The following is a 26,734-nucleotide window of genomic DNA, read 5'->3' on the forward strand; positions in this document are numbered from 1 at the left end:
AGGTCTTTTTCCCACTTTTCGGTTGGGTTGTTTGTTTTTCTGGTATTGAGTTGTATGAGCTGCTTGTATATTTTGGAAATTAATCCTTTGTCAGTTGTTTCACTTGCTATTATTTTTTCCTATTCTGAGGGTTTTCACTTTGCTTATAGTTTCTTTTGCTGTGCAAAAGCTTGTTAAGTTTAATCAGGTCCCACTTTACTTTTGTTTTTATTTCCATTACTCTAGGAGGTGGGTCACAGAGGATCTTGCTTTGATTTATGTCATCGAGTGTTCTGCCTATGCTTTCTTCTAAGAGTTTTATAGTTTCTGGTCTTACATTTAGGTCTTTAATCCATTTTTAATCCATTTTAATACATCTTTGTGTTTGGTGTTAGGAATTTCATTCTTTTACGTGTAACTGTCCAGTTTTCCCAGCACCATTTATCGAAGAGGCTGTCTTTGCCCCATTGTATATTCTTGTCTCCTTTGAGTTGACAGATGTTTATTTAACATTTACTGTGTTCCAGGCACAGTCTGAGCTGGTCTGTGGTCAGGAATGGAGACATCGTGTCCACTCTCTTGGAGTTTACATTTCAGGTGAAACAGACAGCTATTAACTGTTTGCTGTACAATTTAATTTGAAAAATTCGTGAGTGGGAAGAAATGCACATATCCACGGGATCTAAGTTAGCTACACACTAGGTCTAGTTTAATGTGTTGTCCTGGGACCAGTCTTAAATATGTAGTATTGTAAATACGTATGATTTGGGATGTGATATTTTTGATCAATAACATGTATCATATGTAGATTAGAGATTTTTAGGAAATTTACATAGATTTAATGTGTATTTATACTCTGTGGAATATAATTTATATTACTATGTGTTTTTGGCTGTGATAGATCTTCATTGCTACGCCGGCTTTTCTTCGGTTGCAGCAAGTGGGGCTGCTCTCTAGCCGTGGTGCGTGGCCTTCTCATGGTGGTGGCCTCTCTTGTTGCCGAGCGTGGGCTCTGGGGCACGTGGGCTCTAGTAGTTGCAGCTCCAGGGCTCTAGAGTGCAGGCTCAGTAGTCGTGGTGCATGGGCTTAGTTGCTCTCAGGTGTGTGGGATCTTCCCGGATAGGGGACTCAACCTGAGTCTCCTGCTTTGGTAGGTGGATTCTTTACCACTGAGGCACCAGGGAAGCCCATATGGAGAATAGTTTAACACTTGGTTTCCCAGAGTACACTTGAGAACACAGTAGCCAAGGGTTATCTAGCCCACAGGTCACTAACTTACCCTGTGCCCTCCTTGCTTGCCATGTGTCACCTATGAAACGAGGCTCTTAGGCTCTCAGGTTTCCTTTCAGTTCTAAAACTTGTAGAACTGCAGTACAGAAGAACTCTATGACGCCCAACAAACTGCCCTTCTCATAGGCTTCCCGGCTCCTTTTAATGGCAATCCCATCCTCCTATGTAGTAGATTAGAAGTCTAGAATTCCTGATCCTCCTTCTCTTATACCCCATGACCTGTTCAACTTGTCAGCACATGCTGTTGTGAACCTTGATTCACCACCTGCCCTGCAGTCATCCTGGTCCAAGCCACCATCTATCAGCTCTTGCCTGGATTATTACCGTAGCCTCCTAAGAGATCCTTCTGCCCATTCCCCTGTGTGCTCATTTCTCTGCATGGCATCCAGAGTGATGCTGTTGGAGTAAGCAAGCTTGAATCATGGCTTTACTATAAACTTGGCAAAGCCTTTTCGTCTCAGTCAAAATCCTAATGGTGGCCCTTACAAGAGCTAGCTCCTCATTATCTTGTTGACCTCATTTCCTACTTCTCCGTCTCCCTCACTCTCCTGCAGTCAGAAGGGCCTTCTTGCCATTGTGCCTCTGCCTCAGGGCCTTTGCGTGGGCTGTTCCTCTTCCTGGGATGCTCTTCTCAGGACCTCACATGTCCCATCAATGATGGATGGCATCCGGTGGTGAATTGCAGTGCTTCTTCTCAATACTCCCCATCCCGTGCTCTTTTTTTTTCTTTATTGTACACATCACTGTGGTTTTCAAGATGTGCTTCTAAATCAGCAGCAGCAGCATCACCTTAGGAGTTTTATAAAAATGCAGATTCTTGTGCTCTTTCATCTCTAGTTCTGCCGAATCACAAACTCTGGGGGTGGGACCCAGCAGTCCATATTTTGAGAATCTCTCTAATGATTTTATTGCACACTAAAATCTGAGAATCACTGCTGTCTGTTGTGCTTCATAATTGTATTATCTGTTTTTAATCTTTCCTCCCCACACCTGCCCCAACTTAAGGGTTGGGCTCTATGAAGGCAGGGGTTTTGTTCTACAGTCCTGGAGTTGAGAATGGAAATGGTACTTAGTAAGTGCAGTAGATCGTGGTTGAATCAGTTAATGAATGGGCTTCCTTGATGGCCCAACAGATAAACAATCTTACAGGAGACATAGGAGACAAGCGTTCAATCTCTGAGTCTGGAAAATCCCCTGGGGAGGAAATGGCAACACACTCTAGGATTCTTGCCTGAAAAAGATCCCATGGACAAAGGAACCTGGTGGGCTACAGTCCAAAGGGTAACAAAAAATTGGACATGACTGAGCGACTAAGCACGAGTGTGACTATGTAGTAAATTTAAATTTAAAGAATACTGAGCAATAGAGTTTATTGTTATGTTCCTTATATTTTAGTCACTCCTAATGTTGAGAGTTTTAAATGCGAAGTTTTCTTTATCACAGATTTAAAAATCTGCAGATTCTTTGAAGATTGCATTATCCTCCACTAATCTGTCTTGAAACTTTGTGAAAATGATGTGAATTGTTGCTTTAAATACTTCAGGCAAATGGAATTGTACTATTTTAATCATCTCCCATAGGGACCATCTCTTTTAAGAGTGTACAGATGGGTCTTTTTGGTTTATTAGAAGCTTCTGATGGTAGAGCTAGTTGAGTGGAGGTTTGTATGAAAAAGGCCGCCTGGAGGTATATGAATATTGCATTGGAAATTTAGACTCATTAATATTTGATCTAAGTTGCTTGTGCCTGTCTTTACAGGTATGTCCAGCCAGGAGCCCCCAGAGACTTCAGAGTTTGCCTTTGACTCGAGGAATGATGATTCCTGTATAATACGCTTACCTAGGGTGTTCCTCTACTCTGCTGTCAGCTCAGCCGAGTTGGTCTTACAGATGAGGGGACTGAGGACGACTGAGTGATTGTGGCCTCTTTTGAGGTCATTCTGAAGGTTGTAAAAGCTCATCACTCCCAGACCTCCCCAGACTTCACTTTTTATCCTCGGGTCACTATCCTTGCCATTAGGCTTCCCACCCGCTCCCCTGTTTGCCTCTTAACTCTATGCTTTTTGACAGTTTGGCTGTCCTGGGGCCGATTTTTTCAGCTGTAAAATAAGGAGAGTTGACAAGATGTTCTCTGAGGACCTGTCTTGCATCAGTGTTTGAGTGTCCCTTCATTAACCTCACTCACTAAAGGCACCCTCAGTCCTGTTTGAAAGCATTCAAATCAGAGGGTGGTCTTGGGCATGGAGCAGAGAGAAAGCCATGCATGTGTCCTGTGACTTCTTTCACCAGAGCATCTTTCAACAATATCCCTCCCTCCCTGATTGGGGAGCCAGGGAAGAATGGTTTTTGTGACTTAGGGTTTATTGGTGGTTTTCCTTTGCTCACTGTAATTATCCTAGTTGATAGAAAGCTGATCACTTAGTGAGCTCTTGGTCATGTCTGTCTTTAGACTTGAGAAAGCTGGCTCGTGCCTCCTGCACCACAGCTGGTCTGGGATTACTGCTTCTTCCTTCTGCTGTTGCCTCACCAGTGTGGCCTCTGGCTCTGCTTCTCCCCAGAAGTTCACCTGCTTTGGGGAAGGTACAGTGGCTCTGACACAGATGGGCAGATTTATCAGTAGTTTGCCATCATCTTAAAGTAGTATTCTTCATGCTGGGCCTGATTGGCTGTATTGGTCAGCCACACTGTGAGCCAAATGGGAATTGACATTAGCCACCACTTAATCTTCTCCTGTGGCTTTGTCTCAGTGTGTGTTGTCTTGATTGTGAGAATGGGTGAGGAACTGGGGGGGGCTGGAGCTTGTGTAGCCTCTGAATTCTCTGTTGAATTTTTAAAGTCATTTGTCTGTGTCATTGTGGATTCATTTTGATTCCATCTACAAAGCAGAAACCAGTGCTGAGAACTTTTCCTTTATAAGTAGAAATACAGCACATTTGAGGGAACCTGTTGATGGCAGTTCTGAGAGTCTGCCTACATGAAACACCTATCATGGGAAGGTTTGCTTCTTTGTGTGTGTGTGTGTGTGTGTGTGTTTTTAAAGGTGAAACTCTAGCTTTAGGGAGTAAAATGATATCTTCTGATTTCTCATTTTGCTGTCAGAAAAGTCTATGAAATTGTCATTCTGTGATGTTTCAAAGACAGTCAGGACCGCCTCTCCCCACTAATGGGAAACATGGACTTGAAAGCAGCTGCAAGTGTCTGTCTAGGGCCCAGGCTCCAGAAACGTGGCAGGGCCTATCATCTGATCATGAATGCCTTGGATATCATGCCATGTGTGGGTGGGGGCTGCATCCTATCGAACCAGCCTAGGCCACTGAGTACCGTTTGCTTACAAGAAGGACTAGATAGAATTGAAAACCGGGAGTCTGATTCTGGGAAAGGAGTGTGGGTGGAAAGCAAATTTTTCAGAAAACTCTTCGGTTCTATCAGGTTTCTCTTGGGGTCTGTCCCTCCTGAGCAGGACAAGTGGTGTGTGAATAATTGATTACTAGTAGTAGATAAGGTGGCGACATATTTATTATTGCCTTGCCTGAAAGATGAGCAGATCCAGTGTTACCACCTCGATGATATAAATGCCGTCACCCTCACACGATTGCATATCAGAGGTTTCACGAGTGGTAAGGGAGGAATAGTGTTACACAAGTCTGTGCTGAGGCTGACGCATACTCACAGCCCTTCTCCTCTGGGCCTTGGCACCTCCAGTGAGCAGCTGTTACAGACGTACTGCTGATAAGCATTGTGATGATAAGTTATGTAAATGTATTATAAAGAGATTTTGTACAAACCTGAGTATTCCCCCAAAGCTGTGCCACGCGTGTGAATTTGTCTTGCGTGACACATTAGAATCACTGGGCCAGACAGTTCTGTGTAGGACATGATCGTCGTTTTTAGTGTTGACCTTGGACTTGCCTGTCATGAAATACACTATTGTGTGCTCAGCTTTTTCCATGCCACTCTCTTTCTACCTCTCTGGTTCTCTTCTCCTCAGAGATGAGGGAGGGACGCCCTGGAGCTGGCTGTACTCGGCAGGCTTCTGGTCAGACTGAATCATGCTGCATCGAATCAGCTGGGGCTCTTCCTACAGTGCAGATTCTGATCCACTAGGTCAGAGGTGGGACCCAAGATTCTGCCTCTTCCAGTGGTTTCCAGATGGTGATGTTTCTGGTCTGTGGACACCACCTTTTTTTTTTTTTTTTAATTTTAAATAGTGTCTGTTTATTAGCTGGCTTGAATTTTTTTTTTTAATTGGAATATAGTTACTTTATAATGTTGTGTTCCACAACAATGTGAATCAGCCATAAGTATACGCACATATGTTCCTTCCCTCTTGAGCCTGCCTCTCACCCTGCTCCCCATCCCACCCCTCTAGATCTTCACACAGCACCTGGTTGAGCTCCCTGTGTGATACAGCTACTATCCACTAGCTGTCTGTTTTACATGTGGTAATGTATATGTTTCAGTGCTACTCTCAATTCATCCTGCCCTCTCCTTCCACTGCTGTGTTTGGACCCCTCTTTGAATAGCAACAATCTAGGTGAGAATTTTGAAGATTTGCCTCACTTCTATTTTCCTAGAAGTGTATTGTTCCATTTCTGGAATATTTATGTAAGCATCGCCCCAAACAGAAACTATTGGCAAAAAGTGAATTAGTCACTTCTTGCAGTATGTTTTTCTCCCCTTGAGACGCCTGTGCATTTATTTGTTTTGATTTGTGCCTCTGGCATTAAAAGCCATGCTTAATGCTGGAACTGTTTAAAACTCCAAAACTGCACTGTGTGCTAAATTGTTTTTCTTGCTGATTTTTACTGAGTCCACTTGGGGATTGCATCGATTTTGGCCTCTGATGCAATGGTTAACCCTTAGCAGCCAGGAAGTTTGAATAAACATGGCTGGGCTGGAGAAGGACCGGGGATTGTAAGAATTAAGTAGCCTTTGGGTACAAATACCAGAGTACTGTCCGGGGATGAAGCAATACGGACATTTAACGATCTCTGTAACATTAGTCAGTTTCAGGGTTGGTGCAGAAGCCCATGGGTAGCACAGAGGTCACGGGCTCTTTCCTACTTTTTGTTCTGCACATCCTCATGTGACAAGGAAAGGAGCCTTTGTAGGGTGGTTCTGTATTCAGGCAGAAGATTTTCCCACAAGGGTCTGTACCATATTCCCTTTGGATCCCATGGGCCAGGACTAGGGCAGACCCTCAGACCAGTCACCAGAGGCCATGATTAACTTAGCTCTTGTACAATTGATCAGAATACTGGTAGAGAACGGGGTATGGATGTTGGGTAGGCAGCCAACAACGTATGCTGCCAAGGACTCATATTCTGAAGAAACTACTGCATGCTTTCTGTGCCCCTCATTGTATAGCTTGTGCAACTGTTGCTCAGAGAAGTTAAATGGATGAGCAGGGAGTGTAAATGGGATCACACACAGGCCTGTTTGATTCCAAAGTACCTTGTCAAGGTAGAAATGTGGCTGCTCCCTACTCACGGTGCCCCCCCTCGGTTCCTGTACTTTTCCCTGCAGTTCGGGGTACTTGATGGGGACTCATCAGGACCCCATGGTGGGCCTCTGAACAGGGGCCATGTATTCCTTACCAAGTGTGTCACTGTTTGGCCTCTAACTTAGTTATGCTGATACTCATGGTCCGATGAAACACCACTGTTGGAGAGAAGACTTTGCCTTTGAGCAAAGTGGCATTATTTCAAGAAGGAAACCAGCCCAGTGAATGTTGGCCACTGTGAATGTAGGTCTTGCCACATCCTGCCTTGGCCCCCCGGGTCCTGGGCTGTGCTTCTTGCCCTGGATTTGCCAAGTGCTACACCCGGAGGTGCAGCATCCCCTGGAGGACTTGAGGCATCCTCTCTGCCCGTCTGAGTCCATGCTGACCCTCTCTTTCTCTTGCCTGGTTTCAGGGATTCCCAGCAGGCACGAGGCGATGCTTCCCTCGGCGGCCCCTCCCCTTCCCCGCTCTCTTTCCACACAGACTTGGCTTTTAGTGCCTGGAGCTCTGATGACGCTCTGAAGATGGCAGACCTCCAGGAGAGTGAAAAGTTGTTCCTATTTAATTTACAAACAGAAATAAAGCAAGCAGAAAAACTGGTAGAAAAGGCTGGGCTTAATTATACATTAAAAAAAAAAATTGAGAAACAGTAATTTGGGCAGTTAAAAATGTGAAAAGCGCAGTGCTCAAGGATGTGATAATGGGGTAAGTGTCGCAGTCAGAAGGGAACAATACTGGAAAACTGTTGGCTTCCACATACAGGATGAATTATGTCTGAGGATTTTGCCTTGTTTTACTTCGGATGCCTTGTGGGGAGAGAGTTTAGTTAGAGAGGGCTGTGATCAGAGCAGTGCTTCAGAAAGACAATTGGATTTGCAGTTGGAGGAGGCATGCCTCTGATTCTGTAATCGCTAAAGCCTTCACTTACTCTGATCTGTGTTTTTACTCTCTCACCAAGAAAATCAGAGGGTGGAAAGGGCACCTTGGAATTACTAGCAAAGAGAGGATGATGCCTTTAACATAATTTTTCTATTCATGTTGTTTAGTCATTTAATAGTCACTCTGTTTGATGTCATATTTCCCCATGTTAGCTCTCACTAGAAGACTGATATTGTGTTTAAATCAAGGCTCTGTAAAATTAAAGCTACAGCCACTCCAGTTGGACATCACTGTGCTTACCCGGTGCTTCCTGAACATAGATGGGGAACGCACCATTGACACACATTTTACTATTGGGTTGGCCAAAGCATTTGTTTTTTTCCATAAGAAGGCTCTAGTAGTGCTTTGTCTTTAACTTCATTTGAAATAGTTTTGTTAGCTTGTATTATGACTGCTGTTATATCAGTGTGTATTAAAAAAAAAAAAACTTACCAAAATTGAACTTTTGTGTAGCCATTTTAACATTGAAGGTGAAATAAAAATAGCAACATTTTCAGCATATTATGCTTTATTATTTCAAGAGAGGTTAACAATGCAGCTGAAATGAACCAAGAAAGATTTGTGCAGTGATGGCTAAGGTACTGTGACTGATCAAATATGTCAAAAGTGGTTTGCAAAAGTTTTATGTTGTAGACTTCTTGCTAGATGATGCTTCACTGTTGGGTTGACCAGTTGAAGCTGATAGTGATCAAGTCAAGATGTTAATTTTCTGGAAAAAAAAAATCAACATTATATCATATGGAAGATAGCCAACATACTCAAAATATCCAGATGAAGTGTTGAAAATCATTTGCACCAGTTTGGTTATGTTCATCCTTTTGTTTGGGTTCCACATAAGCTAAGTGAAGATTCTTGACCATATTTCTGTATGTGATTCTCTACTTAAATGTGAAGAAAATGTTCCATTTTTTAAAACAAATTGTGACAGCAATGAGAAGTGGATACTGTACAGTAATGAGGAGTGGAAGATGATGGGGTAAGTGAAATGAACCACCACCAACCACACCAAAGGCCAGTCTTCATCCAAAGAATGTGATATTGCGTATACGGTGAGATTGAAAGAGAGTCCTCTATTGTGAACTCCTTCTGGAAAATCAAACAAGATTAATTCCAGCAAGTACTACTCCCAATTAGGTCAACTTGAAAGCAACACTCGATGAAAAACATTCAGCATTAGTTAATAGACAATACATAATCTTCCATTAGGATAATGCAAGACTGCATGTTTCTTTGATGACTAGGCAAAAACTGTTATAGCTTGGCTGGGAAGTTCTGATTCATCCACCATATTCACCAGACATTGCACCTTCAGATTTCCATTTATTTTGGTCTTTACAAAATTCTCTTAATGGAGAAAAAATTCAATTCCCTGGAAGACTGTAAAAGATACCTGAAACAGTTCTTTGCTCAAAATAATAAAAAGTTGTGGGAAGATGAAATGATGAAGTTGCCTGGAAAATGGCAGAAGATAGTGTAACAAAACGATGAGTTCATTGTTCAATAAAGTTTTTGGTGACAATGAAGAATGTCTTATTTTTACTTTAAAACCAAAGGAACTTTTGGCCAACCCAATAAAAAAACAATATACGAAACTAAATACCTTGTTTAAAACAAAATAACTGTCCATACAATTCCTAACAATTAAGAAAATATTTCTTAATTCTGTATTATACTCATTACTGTATTTTGCATAATTTAAATCGTAATGTGCTTCTTTGTATGTTCTTTATTCACCAATGTTGGCGGTATTTCATTTTAAGGAAACCTGTGGGACTCATGAAGACTGAATGCTGGCAGCCCTGAAAATGTTCCTGGGTGTTTAGAAGTACATTTCAGTTTCAGGAGTAAAGTTTTGAGTCTGTCATGAGAAAAATAAAAACAAAACTGGGAATCAAACCAAATTATGATGGGATTGTTTTTGATGATATAAATCTGACATTCAGGATTAACCAGAACACCTCAAACTAGTTTTTCTATGTTGGGTAATCACAACTAGATTTTTACTCAGAGATGAGCTCAGAAGCTGTTCAGTATTAACCCTGTTATTCCTTTTTTATATTTTCTCTTTGGTACTGAAGAATATACTGAATTTCCCCACAAAGGAGCCTGGGGCTGTGTGGCTAAATCTCCTCTGTGAAGGACTGTGCATTTTATTCAGACTTTCAATAACTTGCTGCGTGGTCATTGGCAAGTCATTTCACGTTTTTTATTTTTTCCTTATCGTCGGTTCCAATACTCATTAAATTATCACATTTTCTTAAGAATTTGTCTCATCCTGTCCTTTCACAATATCTCTGTTCAAATATAGACTCTGTTGATTTTATTCTTGGGCAGTGCCTGTGGTCTTCCCTGTGTCCAGTCTTTCTCCTTTCCTGAACATCCCTGCAGGATTTCTTTTCCCCAGTTCTCCTCTTGACTGGAGAGAAAGCACCAGAAGTCTAGGGTGGTGACTGGATCAAGTACAGTTTCCCGTACCTAGAACTCAGACTGTGTGGTTGGGCTCTTTGATAAGCTCAGTGCCTCTTGGCTTTTCCAGACCTCGAGGAAAGAGGTTCCAGGGCCTGCTAGCTACTGTGCTAGCCTCAATCCCCCAGCCAGCCACTTGGAGATCTGCAGGAATCAGTATCTGTTGCAACCCATTTGAATACATTTTAGGAAGCTCTGAGCTATCAAATGTTGATTCCATTACTCTCTAGCCAAGTGTGGAGTGGAATTAGCCTTTTTTTTTTTTTTAAATGCCCAACTCAGGTTCCCTTTTGCAGATGTTAGTAGGTATTATAAATGTTAGGGGTAGGTTCGGGTGGGCTTCTCACCCATAATGTCACGCCCAACTTTTAAGGAAATGAAGTTTCAGACCAAATTTTGCCATTCGTTAGCAAGCAAGAACCCTAAAGATTCACAGTTCCGTAAAATCAAGGAGATTCCTGTTGTCTGGCTTCCTGGGTGAAAAAACAACTTTACCTGAAGCAGACATGCCAGCATTCTAGATGCGGTGTCCTTGTACACTTGTACTGGGCATCTAGAATCTAACTAGACAGGATACTGGTTAGGGGTTTAGCTTACAGTCGGGCCAGGCTGGATGCTTTCTTTCTGTTCATGTGAGACGGAGAGTATATCTAAAATTTTCTAGCCACTCTCTTTGTGCTCACTGCTTTGACTTTCACCAGTGAAAACCTGTTTCTAACATGCATCATGCCTGTCAACAGGTGACTGTTTTCCCCAGCGATAGCCCCTTTTGGGCATTCACCTGGCCCCTACTCATCTATACTTAGATATGGGTAACAAAAATAATTCTAACAGCTGCCTCTGGCATCCTGAGTCAAGTGCTGCCAGACCCTGGGCTCAGAATGCCAGTTGACCACCTGGGTTGCAGTACCACGAATATAGCATCGCATGGTGTATACTGAAGTATTGTGGGTAAATTTTAAACATAACACAATCAGCAGATTAGGTTTTTTTTTTTAATTTATTTATTTACGGCTGCGCTGGATTTTTGTTGCTGCATGGGCCTTTCTGTAGTTGTGGGGAGCAAGGGCTACTCTGCACTTGCGTGCTCAGGCTTCTGGGTGTGTGGCTTTGTGTTGTGGAGCGTGAGCTCAGGGCACACTTGCTTCAGTAGTTGCAGCTTTTGGGCTCTCGAGCACAGGCTCAGTCATTGTGGCTCATGGGTTCAGTTGCGCGTCATCTGGGATCTTGCTGAATCAGGGATCGAACCCGTGTCTCTTGCATTGGCAGGTGGATTCTTTACCACTGAGCCACCAGGGAAGTCCCTGCAGATAAGTCTTGCAGGTTAAATCAGGCAGATAGAATTGCTTTAGTATACTTTTCCATCTTTTTTTTTACGTATACTGAATTTGTGGTCAGTAACAGCAACGACAAGAGTAAAATTATTAATATATCAAGATTGTGATGTTTTGCTTTCTCTGGGAAAATGGGGGCATCTGCAACACCAGGGCCCTTTTCCTCCATGACAACTTTCTTCTCCAGCTGAATAGTGGAGGCTTGATTTAGAAGACACTGACAGTGGGCTGCTGGGAAGGGCCCTGGGCTTCCTAATGCCCTCCTCCACTGAGACAGCTATCAAGTGCCTTTCATCACTGGGATCATGCTGTTGGTTTTCAGGACCCTCTCCCCTCCTATTCCTGCCTGGGCTCCTGTGGGTGTTTGGGTTTTTGAGCCTTGCAGCTGTCAGAGAGTTTTTCTTCTTGGCTCAACACTTGCGCTTTGCTCATTGCTGCTTTGTCTGGAATGTCATTTCCTTTTGGGCTCATCTGTCCAGATCTCAGACCCATCTCCAAGGCCAGGTCCAAGGCCCACTTTGAGATGGAGACTTGCGTGACTATTATGATCCTGGCTCCTCTGCTTTTACACAGACCGCAGAGCACAGCATTTGGTTCTACATGTTGTTCTGTTTCCTGTCTTCTCTCTCCTTGATGGTAATATTCCTAAGGTCAGGAAGCTTAGCCTTCCTTTTTTTCCCTTTGCCTGAGTGGCGTGTGGGATCCTAGTTCCCCAAACGGGGTCCGGGGTCGAACCCGCGTGCACTCTGCAGTGGAAGTGTGGGGTCTTAACCACTGGGCAGCCAGAGAAGTTCCAGCATCACCTTCTTATATTTTATACCCACCACTGTAAAATCATTAATGCTTATCCCCTCAGCCCAGTTAAAAGGCAAAGAACAGTAGCTTATTGATCTACCTAAAAGACGCTTACTCCTTGGAAGGAAAGTTATGACCAACCTAGACAGCATATTAAGAAGCAGAGACATTACTTTGCCAACAAAGGTCTGTCTAGTCAAGGCTATGGTTTTTCCAGTGGTCATGTGTGGATGTGAGAGTTGGACTGTGAAGCAAGCTGAGTGCCGAAGAATTGATGCTTTTGAACTGTGGTGTTGGAGAAGACTCTTGAGAGTCCCTTGGACTGCAAGGAGGTCCAACCAGTCCATCCTAAAGGAGACCAGTCCTGGGTGTTCATTGGAAGGAGTGATGCTAAAGCTGAAACTCCAGTACTTTGGCCACCTCATGTGAAGAGTTGACTCATTGGAAAAGACTCTGATGCTGGGAGGGATTGCAGGAGGAGAAGGGGACGACAGAGGATGAGATGGCTGGATGGCATCACCAACTCGATGGACATGAATTTGAGTGAACTCCGGGAGTTGGTGATGGACAGGGAGGCCTGGTGTGCTGTGATTCATGGGATTACAAAGAGTCGGACACGACTGAGCAACTGAACTGAACTGAACAATTATTTTACAGTATTTTTATCCATGGTAAAAAGAAATAGGGGAATGTTGTAAATGTGAAAATAATGTAAAAACAGACATTACCAAGAAGGCTGAAAACAGAGATCCAGAAAGATTAAGTGCCTTGCTGGAGTCACACAGTTGGGGAATAGCTTAGTGTTTGGTCTAATCACTTATCTATCCTGTACCTGGTCCCTTAGAGCTGGGCTATTTCCTGACAGCTCTGCCACTTTCTAGATCAGGTAGTGGCACCCCAAAACCTTGAAGATCTTCCCCAGGGCTCAGCAGTGTTCACGTATCAAAACACGACAATTCCCAAAGTCACTAAAATTATACATCACAAATTAGGCAAAGGTGATGAATGCATATTAAACTAACCACACCTAAACAGAGCAGCTGTGGAAAAGCCCTGTGGCATCAAGGGTTAGGATGCTAAAGATGGTTCTGTCATTAATGAGGACCAGCAGAGTGTCCTCTGCTGATGGTCCTGCCCTTAGTGGAGAGAACATTGTGTCGAGATGATGATGCAGAGGCAAAGGCATCATCCAAGCGCAAAGGCTGCACTGCTGAGCGTAAGGATGGTGGTGGGTTCAGGCAATTAAAAGTAGGTAGTTTAGGAGGGCTGGGCTCAAGGCTGGACTTCCCAGGTGGCGCCAGTGGTAAAGAACCCACCTGCCAATCCAGGTAGACTTGAGACTTGGGTTTGATCTCTGGTTTGAGAAGACCCTATGGAGGAGGGTACAGCAACCCACTCCAGTATTCTTGCCTGGAGAATCCCATGGATAGGGGAGCCTGGTGGGCTATGGTCATGGGGTCGCACAGAGTGGGACATGACTGAAGTGACTTAGCAAGCATGCACAGGCTCAAGGTCGTAATTTGGGAGTAGTGATAGATGAGGTGGGAGAGGAAGGGACAGTCAGAGTTAACGTGTTGTGCTGAGGGATTCTAACTTGATCCTGGGAGAGCAAGGAGCCTTTAAGACTTTTAAGGAGCCTTCAGGTCTGAGACATAGAAGGGCCTGGTTGCTGGAGGCTGGATCTGGGGAAAGCAGGCCACTGGTGATTTAGAAGGTAGCCACAGGAATCTTGGCTTAAACCAAAGCAAGAGCATTGGGGAAGGAGAGAAATGGATGGATTCAAAAGGCGTGAGAGCCTTTCGTTACCAGGATGACAGCATTCTTTCTGGTTTGAGATGCAGTTATTCCTGGAGGCTGGTGAACTTTATGTGTAGCCTTTGATTCCACGTTGCCAGAGCAATGTTCGTGGTTTCTGACCCACGTGTATCTGGCTCCACTCCCTTGAGCTGTCTAGCGGTCTCTCAGCAGTCAAGGGCCCTGTTCACTGTTAGTGCTCCATCCCCTCCTTCCACTTGTCTCCTGTGAGCTGCTACACAGAGTATACCTGCCTTCCTGTTTACACTAGCACACTGTATACTTCAGTCCAAAAGTTCTCTTTCTCAGTACATATAAATCTTTTTCTGTATACGTTGGCCATGCTGCTGCTAAATCACTTCAGTCGTGTCCGACTCTGTGCGACCCCATAGACAGCAGCCCACCAGGCTCCCCTGTCTCTGGGATTCTCCAGGCAAGAACACTGGAGTGGGTTGCCATTTCCTTCTCCAATGCATGAAAGTGAAAAGTGAAAGTGAAATCACTCAGTCGTGTCCGACTCTTAGTGACCCCATGGACTACAGCCCACCAGGCTCCTCCGTCCCTGGGATTTTCCAGGCAAGAGTACTGGAGTGGGGTGCCATTGCCTTCTCCTACATTGGCCATACTTAGGAGCAAATTGTACCTTTATTCTGTAGTCATAGGGTGAGCAGATGTTAGGATTGGTGTTTTCTGCTTGTGGAATTCTTCTGAGCTTTTAAGACGTTTAATGATCTGTTTATAACTTATAAGGGAGTGTTCTAAATGGAGGCTGTGAGTACATATGTGAATCAGAAAAATACATTGAAGAGGTATTGTCAGTAATGAATTACAACTGTACATCTCTCTCAGCTATTTTTGGAGCTTTAAAAAGATCTAATCAGATGGTATTTTTAAGGAATTAAAAAATTAATAATGGATTTTTATCTAGATTATATCTTTTAGGAAAATATATGTTTATTTGGGTGTAGAGTTGCTTCAACGCCATGGAAAAGAATTTATTTTTCCTTAAAGCAACTTCTACCCATATTCTTATTTACAGATGGTACGTATTTATTTAACATTATCATATTTCAAAATTAGTTTAATAAAAATGGAATGTTGGATTCACTTTTAAACTACTTTTCAGAAATACAGGTGAAATTGAAATTTATATTTTCGAAAGCCTTATCTCGTATTGTCTCTTCCTGTAGCCAATATGGTAGATGCTTACAAATGAATAACTCCATCTAGCTCTTCTGTAAGAGAATGAATGTTATCTCCTGCTACTTGCAAGAGATTGGTTCAGTGGTTTTAGAGGTTTCTTTTCACAAAGTTTGATTTTTTTTTTTTTTCTGACTATAATGTAAGAGTTAAAATAGAGTTTGGCACATGTGTGCAAAGTAAAGTATATGACATTTTCAGAATATACTTTTGCTTACTATTAACATGAAAATAGCAGTTGGAGTAAAGACTCCCTTTGTCAATTTTTGTCCTTTTACTTGAAGTTGTAATCCTGTTGAGAGTGAAGTACATTTAAATGTAAATAAAACGAAACAGTCAACAGATTTCAACTCAGAGAACTGGTTCCAGTGTTATTGCATAACTCAATAATGCAGATCTAACACAAATGCCAGTATTTGACCTTGGTTTGTTCTTGATGCTGTTCTTTGGTAATTGCTGTCATCCTGGCAGTCACTAGAGGGCCCAGCTATGGAGAGTTATGTGAGAGCAGTTTGAAGGGGCTCACACTGTGTAATCTGCTACAGTGTTTTGAATTATTGACCCCCCCATTTTTATTACTATTTGTTGTTGTTCAGTCACTAAGTCTTGTCCGACTCTTTGTGACCCCTATGAACTGCAGCACGCCGGGCTTCCCTGTCCTTTACTTTTTCCTGGAGTTGGCTCAAATTCGAGTCCATTGAGTGGGTGCCCTTATTACTATTTACCTGTCCTTGAATTGGCTCTTACTGATAGGTCTGCACTAGCTCCAGATAATTGATCCTTTAGCTTATTAACTAATTTTAACCATTAGTAAAAATCTAAGCACAAATTCATGAATTAATAATCATTGGGTGTTCCGTCTCTATGAGCTTCTCAGATGCTGCAGTGGTAAAGAATCCACCTGCCAATTCAGGAGAGACAAGAGATGTGGGTACTGCTGATTTTAAGATCAAGTCCATGTTAGCATCATGACCTAGAAAAAGCTTACTAGCAGCAAATCACTCAAGTTCTCTCCACTTTGAAAATACAATATGTGTAGGAATAATACAGGCTTCCCTGGCGGCTCAGACGGTAAAGAATCTGCCTGCAGTGTGGGAAACCCAGGTTCGATTCCTGGATCAGGAGGATCCCCTGGAGAAGGAAATGGCAACTCAGTCCAGTATTTTTGCTTGGGAAATCCCATGGACAGAGGAGCCAGGCAGGCTGCAGTCAATGGGGTCACAAAGAGTTGGACACAACTGAGCAACTAAGCACAACAATACAACATTCCCTCTCTACTTTTACATATAAAACCGTTTTTGTATAAATGCAGACACATATACAATATGCTTAATTTATTTATCGCCTCACGAGAAGAACTTCCAGTATATGATGGATATCAAGAAGAGTATTATTTCATTCTACAGACCTTTCTGTCTATACCTATGAAAATTATCCAGAAAGCACACATTGGGGAAAAAAACAATCTTTGCTGACTGAGCTTTTCATTTGTGTTGATGGCCATATGTAGACAAACCTGGGCATGTTGGCTTTATGTATCTGGGTTTGTGGATTTGCCATTATGTTTTTGGCTAGAATGTTACAGAGCACTGTTCAAGCAAGGGCATGGGAATGTGGAAGTTGGATATTATTCATCCTTTATTTCAAAAAATAAATCCATTCCCCAAACATTGATGATGTATAGAGAGGCTAGAAAATAATCATAATAAAAGAAGAACATAAAAAGAAACACATGCTGGTTTTACTGTCTTCAGTGTTATAAATGATTTTCTAAAATGAATCATAGCTAAAAGCTAAGATCCTTTTTCTAAAAGCTAAGATCCCTTGTAGTTAATTTAGGGCTTTGGGAAGGTGTTTATATTTTTACTGTAAACTTTTATGTTTGGTTAAGACTTGTGATGACTTTCTGGTAGAAAATATAACTTGATATGCTGAGCTTTTGGACTGGGCTTGCTGACCTGTGATGAGGGCATACTCTGAAGTGTAGGGAGCGGTAAGTGGCAGGAGTGCCCTGGTGTGTGGCTGAGACAACTCCATCACCATTGTGAGGCCCGCCAGGAATAGAGATGTTCATAAACTCAAAATTTATAAGCCATAATGTCTTATATAAAATAAGGGTGATTTTTTTTTCCCTTTCAGATTTTGGGGTAAGTGCTTTCTTAGCAACAGGGGGTGATGTTACCCGGAATAAAGTAAGAAAAACATTCGTTGGCACCCCGTGTTGGATGGCTCCTGAAGTCATGGAACAGGTAAAAAAAAAAAAAATAATAATGTTTTGATTGACACAGTATAGTTGTACATATCATTACTCCACTAACATTTCATTCAAATCAGTCGTTTTACTAGAATGCATCATGTAAGGTTTAATTCCCGATTGCTGAGCCTCAGCAAAGTAATATCAAAGTTGAGCACACAGAGCCGTGGACTTCTGACATAATGTTGAGCCCCCTGCCCCCATCATGTGTAACATGCCCGCCATGTAATTGTGTTTTTTTCCTGCTTCCTTTCTTAGGTGAGAGGCTATGACTTCAAGGCTGACATGTGGAGTTTTGGAATAACTGCCATCGAACTAGCCACAGGAGCAGCGCCTTATCACAAGTATCCTCCTATGAAAGTAATTACTCTCGGAAATAATATGTCGGGTTTGAAGGATGATTTAACGGAATCCATTCGCTAATTCTCTTTAACATAGTCATTTTTTCTGAGGCCCAAGGAGAATTAATGGAGGGATGCAGCTGAGTTAAATGCTGTCTGATGTTCTCAGTGGACAGAGTGGAACAAAAGCAGTCTGGTCCCCAGCCCTGAAGCCTGCTTTACATTCATAGCACAGAGGAATGTGGTCAGATTGGCCGGTGGAGGCTGAGAGCTGTGACAAATGCTGGCCATTACTCTCTGTATGGTGGAATACCCCAGACTCCCCAAGAAAAATCTAAAAATAGATTATAGTGATATCATCTTTACAGAGGATTTCCAGATTTTCAGGCCTTTTTTTTTTTTTTTCCTTTTCCATGATCTATAACATTTCACTCTTGTTCTCATAGTGTCCTGTTGGTAATTCATCTGAAGTAAGGGAGCCCAGTGTTTTTAGGAACAAACATACATTTGGATACTACTTTTAGATTTTTTTGTTATTCTTTTAACTGGCCTACATCATCATTTCTGTTAGTTTTGAGGCGGTGGTATCAGGACTGTTTTATCCAACTGGATTTTGTCTTGAGGCTGAAATAGCTTGAGTGGAAATTATGAAGGTGTTTTACAGAGAATATGGTGTATGTTTGTTTCAACTTTTTTCTAGGATTTTATTGGAAAAGCTTAGGAGGATTAGAAAAAAAACAAAGCAGGATTAAAAAAGTTAAATAATCTTACTGATTAAAAAGTTAATAACATTCTTGTTGGAGATAATGTTGAAGTACAAATAAATAAAGAAAACAGCCATCCATAATCTCATCAACCACAGGTAACCCCTATTAAAATTGTAGCATAGTTCATTACATTGTTTTCTCTATATTTAATATACATATTTTTAATGTAAATAAGATTCAGGCATGTACACACCTGATTTTGTTAGCTGAAAATTTAAAATTGAGGTGTAAACAATGGAAGTGACCTTTCAGGGAAAAAGTACTGAAATAACTCTGAGGACTTTCCTTCTATCTGGTTTTTCTCTATTATTTTTTCTTAGGTCTTTTTTTTCCCCCCTTACTTTTTAGTGTTTTCCACTTGAATCCATCACATTGCTAATCCCAGCCTGAAGTCCTGTAGGACTTCTTCAGATCTGACAGATTTTCCACTTTTCTTTGGGTTGCTATTATCCTCTACAAACAATAAACTGTCACTTTAATCCTTCATCTTTTCCCACGTCTGAAAGCACTTGAAGAGAGTCTTGGCTATACAGTATTTGCATAAATTAAGGCTGATTTATGCATTAATGAGTTTTTTTTCATTTTATAGATCAATAGTTTGCTACAAAGTCTACTCTTTTTTTTTTTTTAAGCAAATAATTTTGACGTTAGTGTGAAAGAATGGAATTTTTTACCTTTCCGATGCGAAAACTGTATTTTCATTTAGTTTTGTCCCTTTCCAGAAGCAGCATGGTCTTTTCCTGGTTATGGGTTTTAGCAACTCCGTTGTATCCTGGCTATCTTTCAGTGTCTCTGTTTTGCCAAGCTGTTAAGCATTTCTGTATGTTTTTTCATTAAGAAAAAGAAGGAAATCGTGTGTTACCTCCTGGGATGTTGTGGATTTGTTTCTAAGGCTGGTAATGTGTTACAGAAGCCTTGAGCACGGGCAGTTCCTTACTTGGGAACAACCTGTAAGCATGAACATTCCCTGCTGCTCTGGACCTCTCTCTTCCCCCTCCACCGCCCCCTTTCCCAGACAGAGCCCCTGTCTGCACTAAGCTGGTGCTGGAGCTGTGAGGCTACGTGCTCCCGCAGGCTGTGTGAGAACCAGTTCCCAGGAAGCTCTGCCCTGGCCCCTTTGGGAGATCACATTAACACATAGAGCAGATTTTGTAAGTTTTGTCAATGGAATAAGAAAAAAGGTTAAAGGGCACGTGAACAGCTTTGCAAAGGGAACTGAATACTTTGAATATACATTTCTTAGAAAATGAAAATCATGGGGAAGCACTTAATATGTACCTACTGGAGGAGGGTCTTTGAGACTTTGATGAAGAAAACTCATTTGTAGCAAGCAATGCCTGTCCTGAGATCATGTCTTCCCATTTGTTTCTGCTGCAGGTGTTGATGTTGACTTTGCAAAATGATCCACCCACTTTGGAAACGGGAGTAGAGGATAAGGAGATGATGAAAAAGTATGGCAAGTCCTTCAGAAAGTTACTTTCACTGTGTCTTCAGAAGGATCCCTCCAAAAGGTATGTCAAACGGAGTGACAAGTGAGTGGCCATGGCTGGGTGGAGTCCTGACGAAGCATGGTTTGTGGATGGGGAAAAGGCTGTGCCCGGATGGGACTTCTAGTTCAAGGAGATCCAGCTCTGGTCCCCGAATTTCCATTCAGCCTGTTAGTAGAAGCTTGGATCTGAAAGGGACAGAAATGAGCGAGGACCAGGGAGAGACAGAGGGAAATTTTCAGTGTTAATAAGATTGGCTGTGCTTGTTAGGTGTAGGCTCTGTCAGCAAAGGAAATGAAGTAAAACAGAAATCAGAAGCAGTTGGCAGCGGCACATTCAGAAGCTGAGCTAATATTCTGCACTGTGTAGGTTGAGCTGACCTCTCAGGATTTGAATATCCTGCCAGCTCCAGTCTAAACCAGGCAGAGCTATTGAATTTTGCATGAGCTTCCTTTGAGTTGCAGAACAAGTTGTTTGTGCTGTTTTAAAAGATTATCAGTAAAGAAGATTAACATTTTTACATTCAAAAGATTAATCATATAAACAGAAGCAAATGGTTTTAAATTAACTTTAGTATTTCCTCTTTAGTCTTGGGACTAAATACCCTGCACTGTGGTATGTCTGTTTTCTGAGTTTGTCTCTTCCTTCTCCCTTTCTGTGATTTTGAAATATCCTGAGTAGTGAAGAGTAGAGCCCAGTGTCCTTTGTCACTTAGAGAAGGTTCATGACAGGAAGGGAGCACACTCCTTCGCTGAATAGCCTCCCTTTGTGGTTCTTGGCTGTGTGTGGCTTTGTCCTCACACACCGTTAAATGGATTACACACCTGTGGAGGCTGCTGAGAAGTTTCTGGCTACCCTCATCCATCCAGCACTCTGATTTGATACTCATATTCCAAAATGTCGAAACTGGCTTCTCTTCTGGAACTTTCTTTTTCAGGGCAGGGCCTGCTTTTCGAAGGATTCCTTCATTTTTAAGTTCTTGGTGAAACTTGAGCCTTTGCTTTTACACAGTGATCTACTGTTTGAGTTGGCTACCTTTCTCTAGAATAAACACACTTTGCATTATGTTACCTGTTCTTTGCAGTGACTTCTTTTACGTTCACTGAATTTGCCTTGAAAGAAGAAAAGGACAGTGAAAGTTGCTCAGTCGTATCCAACTCTTTGTGACCCCATGGACTACTTAGTCCATGGAATTCTCTAGACAAGACTAATGGAGTGGGTAGCCTTTCCCTTCTCCAGGGGATCTTCCCAACCCTGGAATCGAACCCAGGTCTCCTGCATTGCAGGCAAATTTTTTATCAGCTGAGCCACAAGGGAAGCCCAAGAATACTGGAGTGGATCTCTATCCCTTTTCTAGCAACTCTTCACAGCCCAGGAATCAAACTGGGGTCTCCTGCATTGCAGGTGACTTCTTTACCAACCGAGCTACCGGGGAAGCCCTTGAACTTGCCTTGAAGCTTCTCTGTGCAGTCACCTTTCTCTTGAAGCCAGGTTCAAAGACTCTGCTGTTAAGCATCTTGAAATCATTTATTGTAACAGGAATGCAAGACTTGCTTACTTTCTTCTTGTATTTGGTGTCATCTGCAAATGTAAGTTTTATCTGCAAATGTAAGTTTTTGGCAAGGAAAACAGAACTTGATCCTGCAAACCCAGTGAGAGAAGAACTTGTCCTCCCCTTTAGCACTAGATTATAACTGATGGTCTTTGTGATTCTTAGTTGAGACCCCACCTAGTGGTAGTGATAGGTAATCACAATTCCAGCTATGTTGATAAAAGATTCTGGAGGGTAGAATTGTTGGGCTTCCCAGGTGGCTCAGTGGTAAAGAATCCTCATTCCAATGCAGAAGACACGTGTTTGATCTCTGATCAGGAGGATCCTCTGGAGGAAGAAATTTGGCAGTCCACTCCAGTATTTTTGCCTCGATAGTCCCATGGACAGAGGAGCCTGGCAGGCTACAGTCCATGGAGTCACAGAAAGTCAGACAAAACTGAGCGACTGAACATACACACAATTGTTAGTGTACTTACTGATATGAAAATATATCCCTTTAGGAGACTCATAATTTTGTCAAAATAGACCATCATACTTTATATTTAACATTCCATCTATTTTTCTCAATAGTCTTGAGTGTTTCCAGGTTTAATTTGTTATATGAACTCAAATGTCAGGTTCCCATCACCCCACTAAACAATAACAACAAAACTGTTAGAAAAGACATGTACAGCAGATATTCAAAATGTCTTTCCCTCAAAGTACTCTCTTAGTAACGGTATTGATTTACAAAGTATGAATAGTTTAAGGACTTTTTAAAAGGTATTTTTCTCTATGACATAATCTTCTCACTGTTGTACAACTGTCCTCTATAACAGACTATTATTGGTGCATAAACTTCCCAGGTATTTCATTCTTGTAATGAAAAAAACACAGTGTAGGAAGTTTGGGTAAAAATGATTTGGGAGATGTGAGGGTAGAAAAAAACAGTATTATGATAGGATGCAATTAAAATATGTATTCATGACTGAATTAATAAGTAAACATTTAATTGTTGTGCAAGTCTGAAAGTTTTTTTCCTGTCTTCTCTGCCTTTGCTTATATTGTCCAAATATTTTTCCTCTTCTCCTCTCCCCTTTCCACCTGTCTTTCACCGCTTAGTTCAAAGGCCCCATATTCTCAAAGTTAGATACATTTGGGTGAGAGTCCTAGCCCTTCTTCCTCATCATCTGTATGCCTCAGTTTCCTTGTCTGTAAAATGGGCTTAATAACATCAGGTCGTAGTGTTGCTATGGGGATGGAACAAGATAATGCATTTAAAGCAGAGAACACAGTGCCTGAGTATTTCTAAGGATTCATGAAATTGGGATTACCATTTTCTTTCTTTCTTCATTATTTACCTGTCTTTTCCTGACCAGCGGAGTCATTGCAACTTCTGGTTTCCTACTTCCTATTTGAAGATATGTCTCTTGTAGCACTTACTGCACTATGTAGATTAATTGACTTACATATCCAATTTCCTCATGAGTTCCTTAGGTTTTTAGAAGGAGAGTCTGTGTTTAGGTTTTTAGGTTTTTAGGTCTCATCTTTCTGTCTCTCTGTCTTTCTGTCCACAGTGACTGGTCTGCATTACATACTCAGTGGTATTTCTTGAACACCTGGAAGCAATGGGGAGCTTGCAGTTTGGGGATGATTTAGACTCACTGAAAAGAATTTCAGAGCTAAACCAGATTGTAGTGGGTTGAGAGAGGGGTGAAGGCAGGAATTTTGATCCTTATATTTATTTCTGTTGCCAGCATATAGATCCTCTGCTTGTGGTCTAAAAGCAGTTAACTGGTACCAACACCTTGGTTTTACTGAGTGCCTTTTTTTAGCAATGAGTGAAAACATATCACTGGGTAACAGTGACCAGACGGAATCATTGCAGTGTGAGAGCCCTCAGGCTAGCTGAGAAGGAGCTGTGCTTTCTGTCAACCTCAAGAACTCTTGGAACTTCCCATTGCCTGAGAGCTGGGTGTCAGAGTTCTTTGCCTCATCCAAGTCTGTGCCCTGCATTTGCATAGACAAAGATTTGCTTGTATTTGCATAGCAGAACATTTTGCTATTCTTAAAAAAATCCTTTCTCTTAGAGGCTACATATTTTATATGGATGGCAACTATAAAAATAACTAGCATTTTTTGGGCACATTTTTCCATCCACAAAGGAGTGGATGTTGCATAGATGAATCCGTTGGAAGCAAATAAAACTTAAATATTTCTTTGGGAGTGGGGGCAGGGTGAGAAATACAGCTCTGCCGGAGGTGAATGTATTGTTAGAAGTTAAAATACAAATTTTCAGAACTATTTAAACTGTATCATATTCATCCTGAATCCTTTGAACATTATTTTAAGTTTTGGTGGACTTTGGCTTATCCACATGTATTTGAATCCTTTAAGGGATTTTCTTCTGAGAATGTTGCTGCTTGCAGACTCCTTCCACATTGTTTTTAAGGATTTAAAATCGAATCATTATTCAAAGCCTGGGACATCATTACAGTTGCTGGTATAGCAATTTAGCATTTCTTGTAATATGCTGTTTGCTTGTAATATTGTATTGCTTGATAATTGTTAGTGGCCTTGTAAGACATAACAATGCTTGCAGAATTCTTTCTACTGTAGTACTCGGCTAAGAGGCAGGCAGCATTGATGGTTCCTACATTAACCCTGCACTGGTCATTTCCATGGGCTTCCCAGGTGGCTCAGCGGTCAAGAATCCGCCTGCCAATATAGGAGATGTGGGTTTGATCCCTGGATTGGGAAGATCCCCTGGAGAATGAAATGGCAGCCCACTCCAGTATTCTTGCCTGGGAAATCCAATGGATAGAGGAGCCTGGCAGGCTGCAGTCCATGGGGTCGCAAAGAGTTGGACACGACTGAGCACGCACACATAGTAATCTCTATAACATAAGCCCAAAACGTGAAAACCCTAAAATCAAATGGGCAACGTGCATCTTGATTTTTCTCATACCTTCCCTCACTTTCTTCCCTTCTTCATTTTCATCATTCCTCCTACTTTTCCAAACTTTTTATGGAGGCAGTTTGACATATGTAGAATTCAACTCCAAAGGGATCTGCTATTTAGCTGTTCTCTTTTATAGAGTCAGGGTTACCTATTATTTAAATATTAATCCTGTTAAAAAAGGAGTGTGGCTTTTTAAACGACTTCTCATTTCTCATGTCACTGTGCTTCTGTGTCTGTTGATGAAGTTAAGAGTAGAGCTCAGAGAACAGAGTTTTCTCTTCTCTTCAGCATGCTTTTCCCCTTGACAGTCTTGATGACCTCAGAAATGACCTTGCTGGGGAAGGAAACACAGTCCCGGGCCTGTATCTCCAGGTTGTTGTTGTTCAGTCACTTAGTCATGTCCAGTGCTTTGCAACCCCGTATTGTAGGCTCCTCTGTCCTCCACTTCTGGAGTTTGCTCCGATTCCTGTCCTTTGAGTTGATGATGCCATCTAAGCATCTCATCCTCTGCAGCCCCCTTCTGCTTTTGCCTTCCTTCATCTCCAGGTATATCTGGCATTTCCCAGCCTTCTCTTTACATGGGTCCTACACTTGACCTTGGTAAGCTAAAGCGAGGAGGTGGGGGTTTAGGGGAGAAAGAAAGGAAGGCATTTGTGACTTTGCTCCTCAGTGCCTCCATCGCACGCAGATACACCTCTTTCCTTTTGTTTCTTGTTAGCCTGAGTCTTGTCTTCATTACATCATTCTCCTGTTCTCTACTATATTGAATAGATGCTTAGAATTTGGTGCTAACTCTAGTTCCAGAAGTTGTAGTTTGGTGCTCAGATGTCTAGTAACATCACTTTTACCCTGTATTTGATTCTGGCATGAAATTGAGCTGTAGCAGTTTTGTGGTCTGTGTTAGGCTTTGGGGCTATGAAAAAATGAACACTGTGTGGTCCCTTCCTTGGAAGGGCTTGTAACCTAGTGAGGTGGAGCAGGGAGATACAGAAACAGATAATTGCAAAATGAGTGTGGGTGGATTGGTGTGTGAGCAATGAATTCTACTTGTAGGAGCTGGGAGAAGTATCTTTGAAGATGGATGCCATTTAAATGGGTTCTTGATGGATAAGCAAGGGTGTGCCAGTTGGTTACAAACAATTCTGAAGCACAGCAGTGTGCTTTGCCATGAAAGAGCAAGGCGTGGGTGAGACCGTCACTGTGTTTGGAGGATAAGTTGGTGTGGGGCATGATTGGAAGTGAGGCTGGAGGAGTTGGGATCTCAGGCCACTAAAATCCTTTAGGAGGGATAAGAAAATATTTTTGCTTAGAAGCCAGCTAGGGAGCAGTGTGGATGGTGGGTTGGAATGAGGAAGAGAGAAGTGGCAGAGAGACCAGCCAGGAGACTGTGTCAAAACAGTAATGACCAGAAAAAAAATGAGAGTGTTAGTGGCTCAGTCGTGTTCGACTCTCTGTGACGCTATGGACTGTAGCCTGCCAGGCTCCTCTGTCCATGGAGTTTTCCAGGCAAGAGCACTGGAGTGGGTAGCCGTTCTCTTCTCCAGGGAATTTTCCCAACCCCAGGATCCAACCCAGGTCTCCCACATGGCAGACAGATTCTTTACCATCCGAGCCACCAGGGAAGCCCTTTGACCAGAGAGAGAGTGGAGGCTTTCAACCAAAAGAGTAGCCTTGAGCTCCTTCATCATCTTAATTTTCTTAGGTTTCTTTTCTTTTCACTTTGAAAAATTAAATCTAGGTTATTTTGTACGTGTCTTGGTTTTTGAAATTTGGTTTTACAGCGTAAGTTGCCAAACATACCCAGTCCCTTGTGTAATGGTTCTGAATGTTCTCTCAGTAGCCGTCTCCTTCCCACAGACACAACCCATGTGTTAGGATGTTCTGACCATCCTCTCCCTGCCCGACAGCATAGTCTCTTATCTGGCAGATTGTAAGCCGACGAGGGTGGTGTTTATGCCTGTCATCGTCATCAGAGTGTGCCTAGTATTAGCATGATACCTGACAAATAGCAGGTGTTCGTTGCATACTTACTGAGAGAGTGAAAGGATGAATTTGCAGTTGCTGAAAGCAAAAAACTCTACCAGTGATCTCTT

The 26,734-nt window shown here is 42.2% G+C and overlaps 1 protein-coding gene across 1 annotated transcript in view; it reads left to right on the forward strand.

Annotated features, from left to right (window-relative positions):
• STK39 (serine/threonine kinase 39) overlaps positions 1–26,734 on the forward strand; it is a 323,134-nt gene that overhangs the window by 108,170 nt on the left and 188,230 nt on the right. Inside the window, exons 6-8 of the mRNA NM_001434979.1 lie at positions 17,439–17,548; positions 17,812–17,913; positions 20,039–20,172. Coding sequence (NP_001421908.1) covers positions 17,439–17,548; positions 17,812–17,913; positions 20,039–20,172 — 346 coding nt within the window. The remainder of the gene's footprint in view (positions 1–17,438; positions 17,549–17,811; positions 17,914–20,038; positions 20,173–26,734) is intronic.

The sequence above is a fragment of the Bos taurus genome, chromosome 2, assembly GCF_002263795.3.
Source record: "Bos taurus isolate L1 Dominette 01449 registration number 42190680 breed Hereford chromosome 2, ARS-UCD2.0, whole genome shotgun sequence".
Classification (NCBI taxonomy): Eukaryota; Metazoa; Chordata; class Mammalia; order Artiodactyla; family Bovidae; genus Bos; species Bos taurus.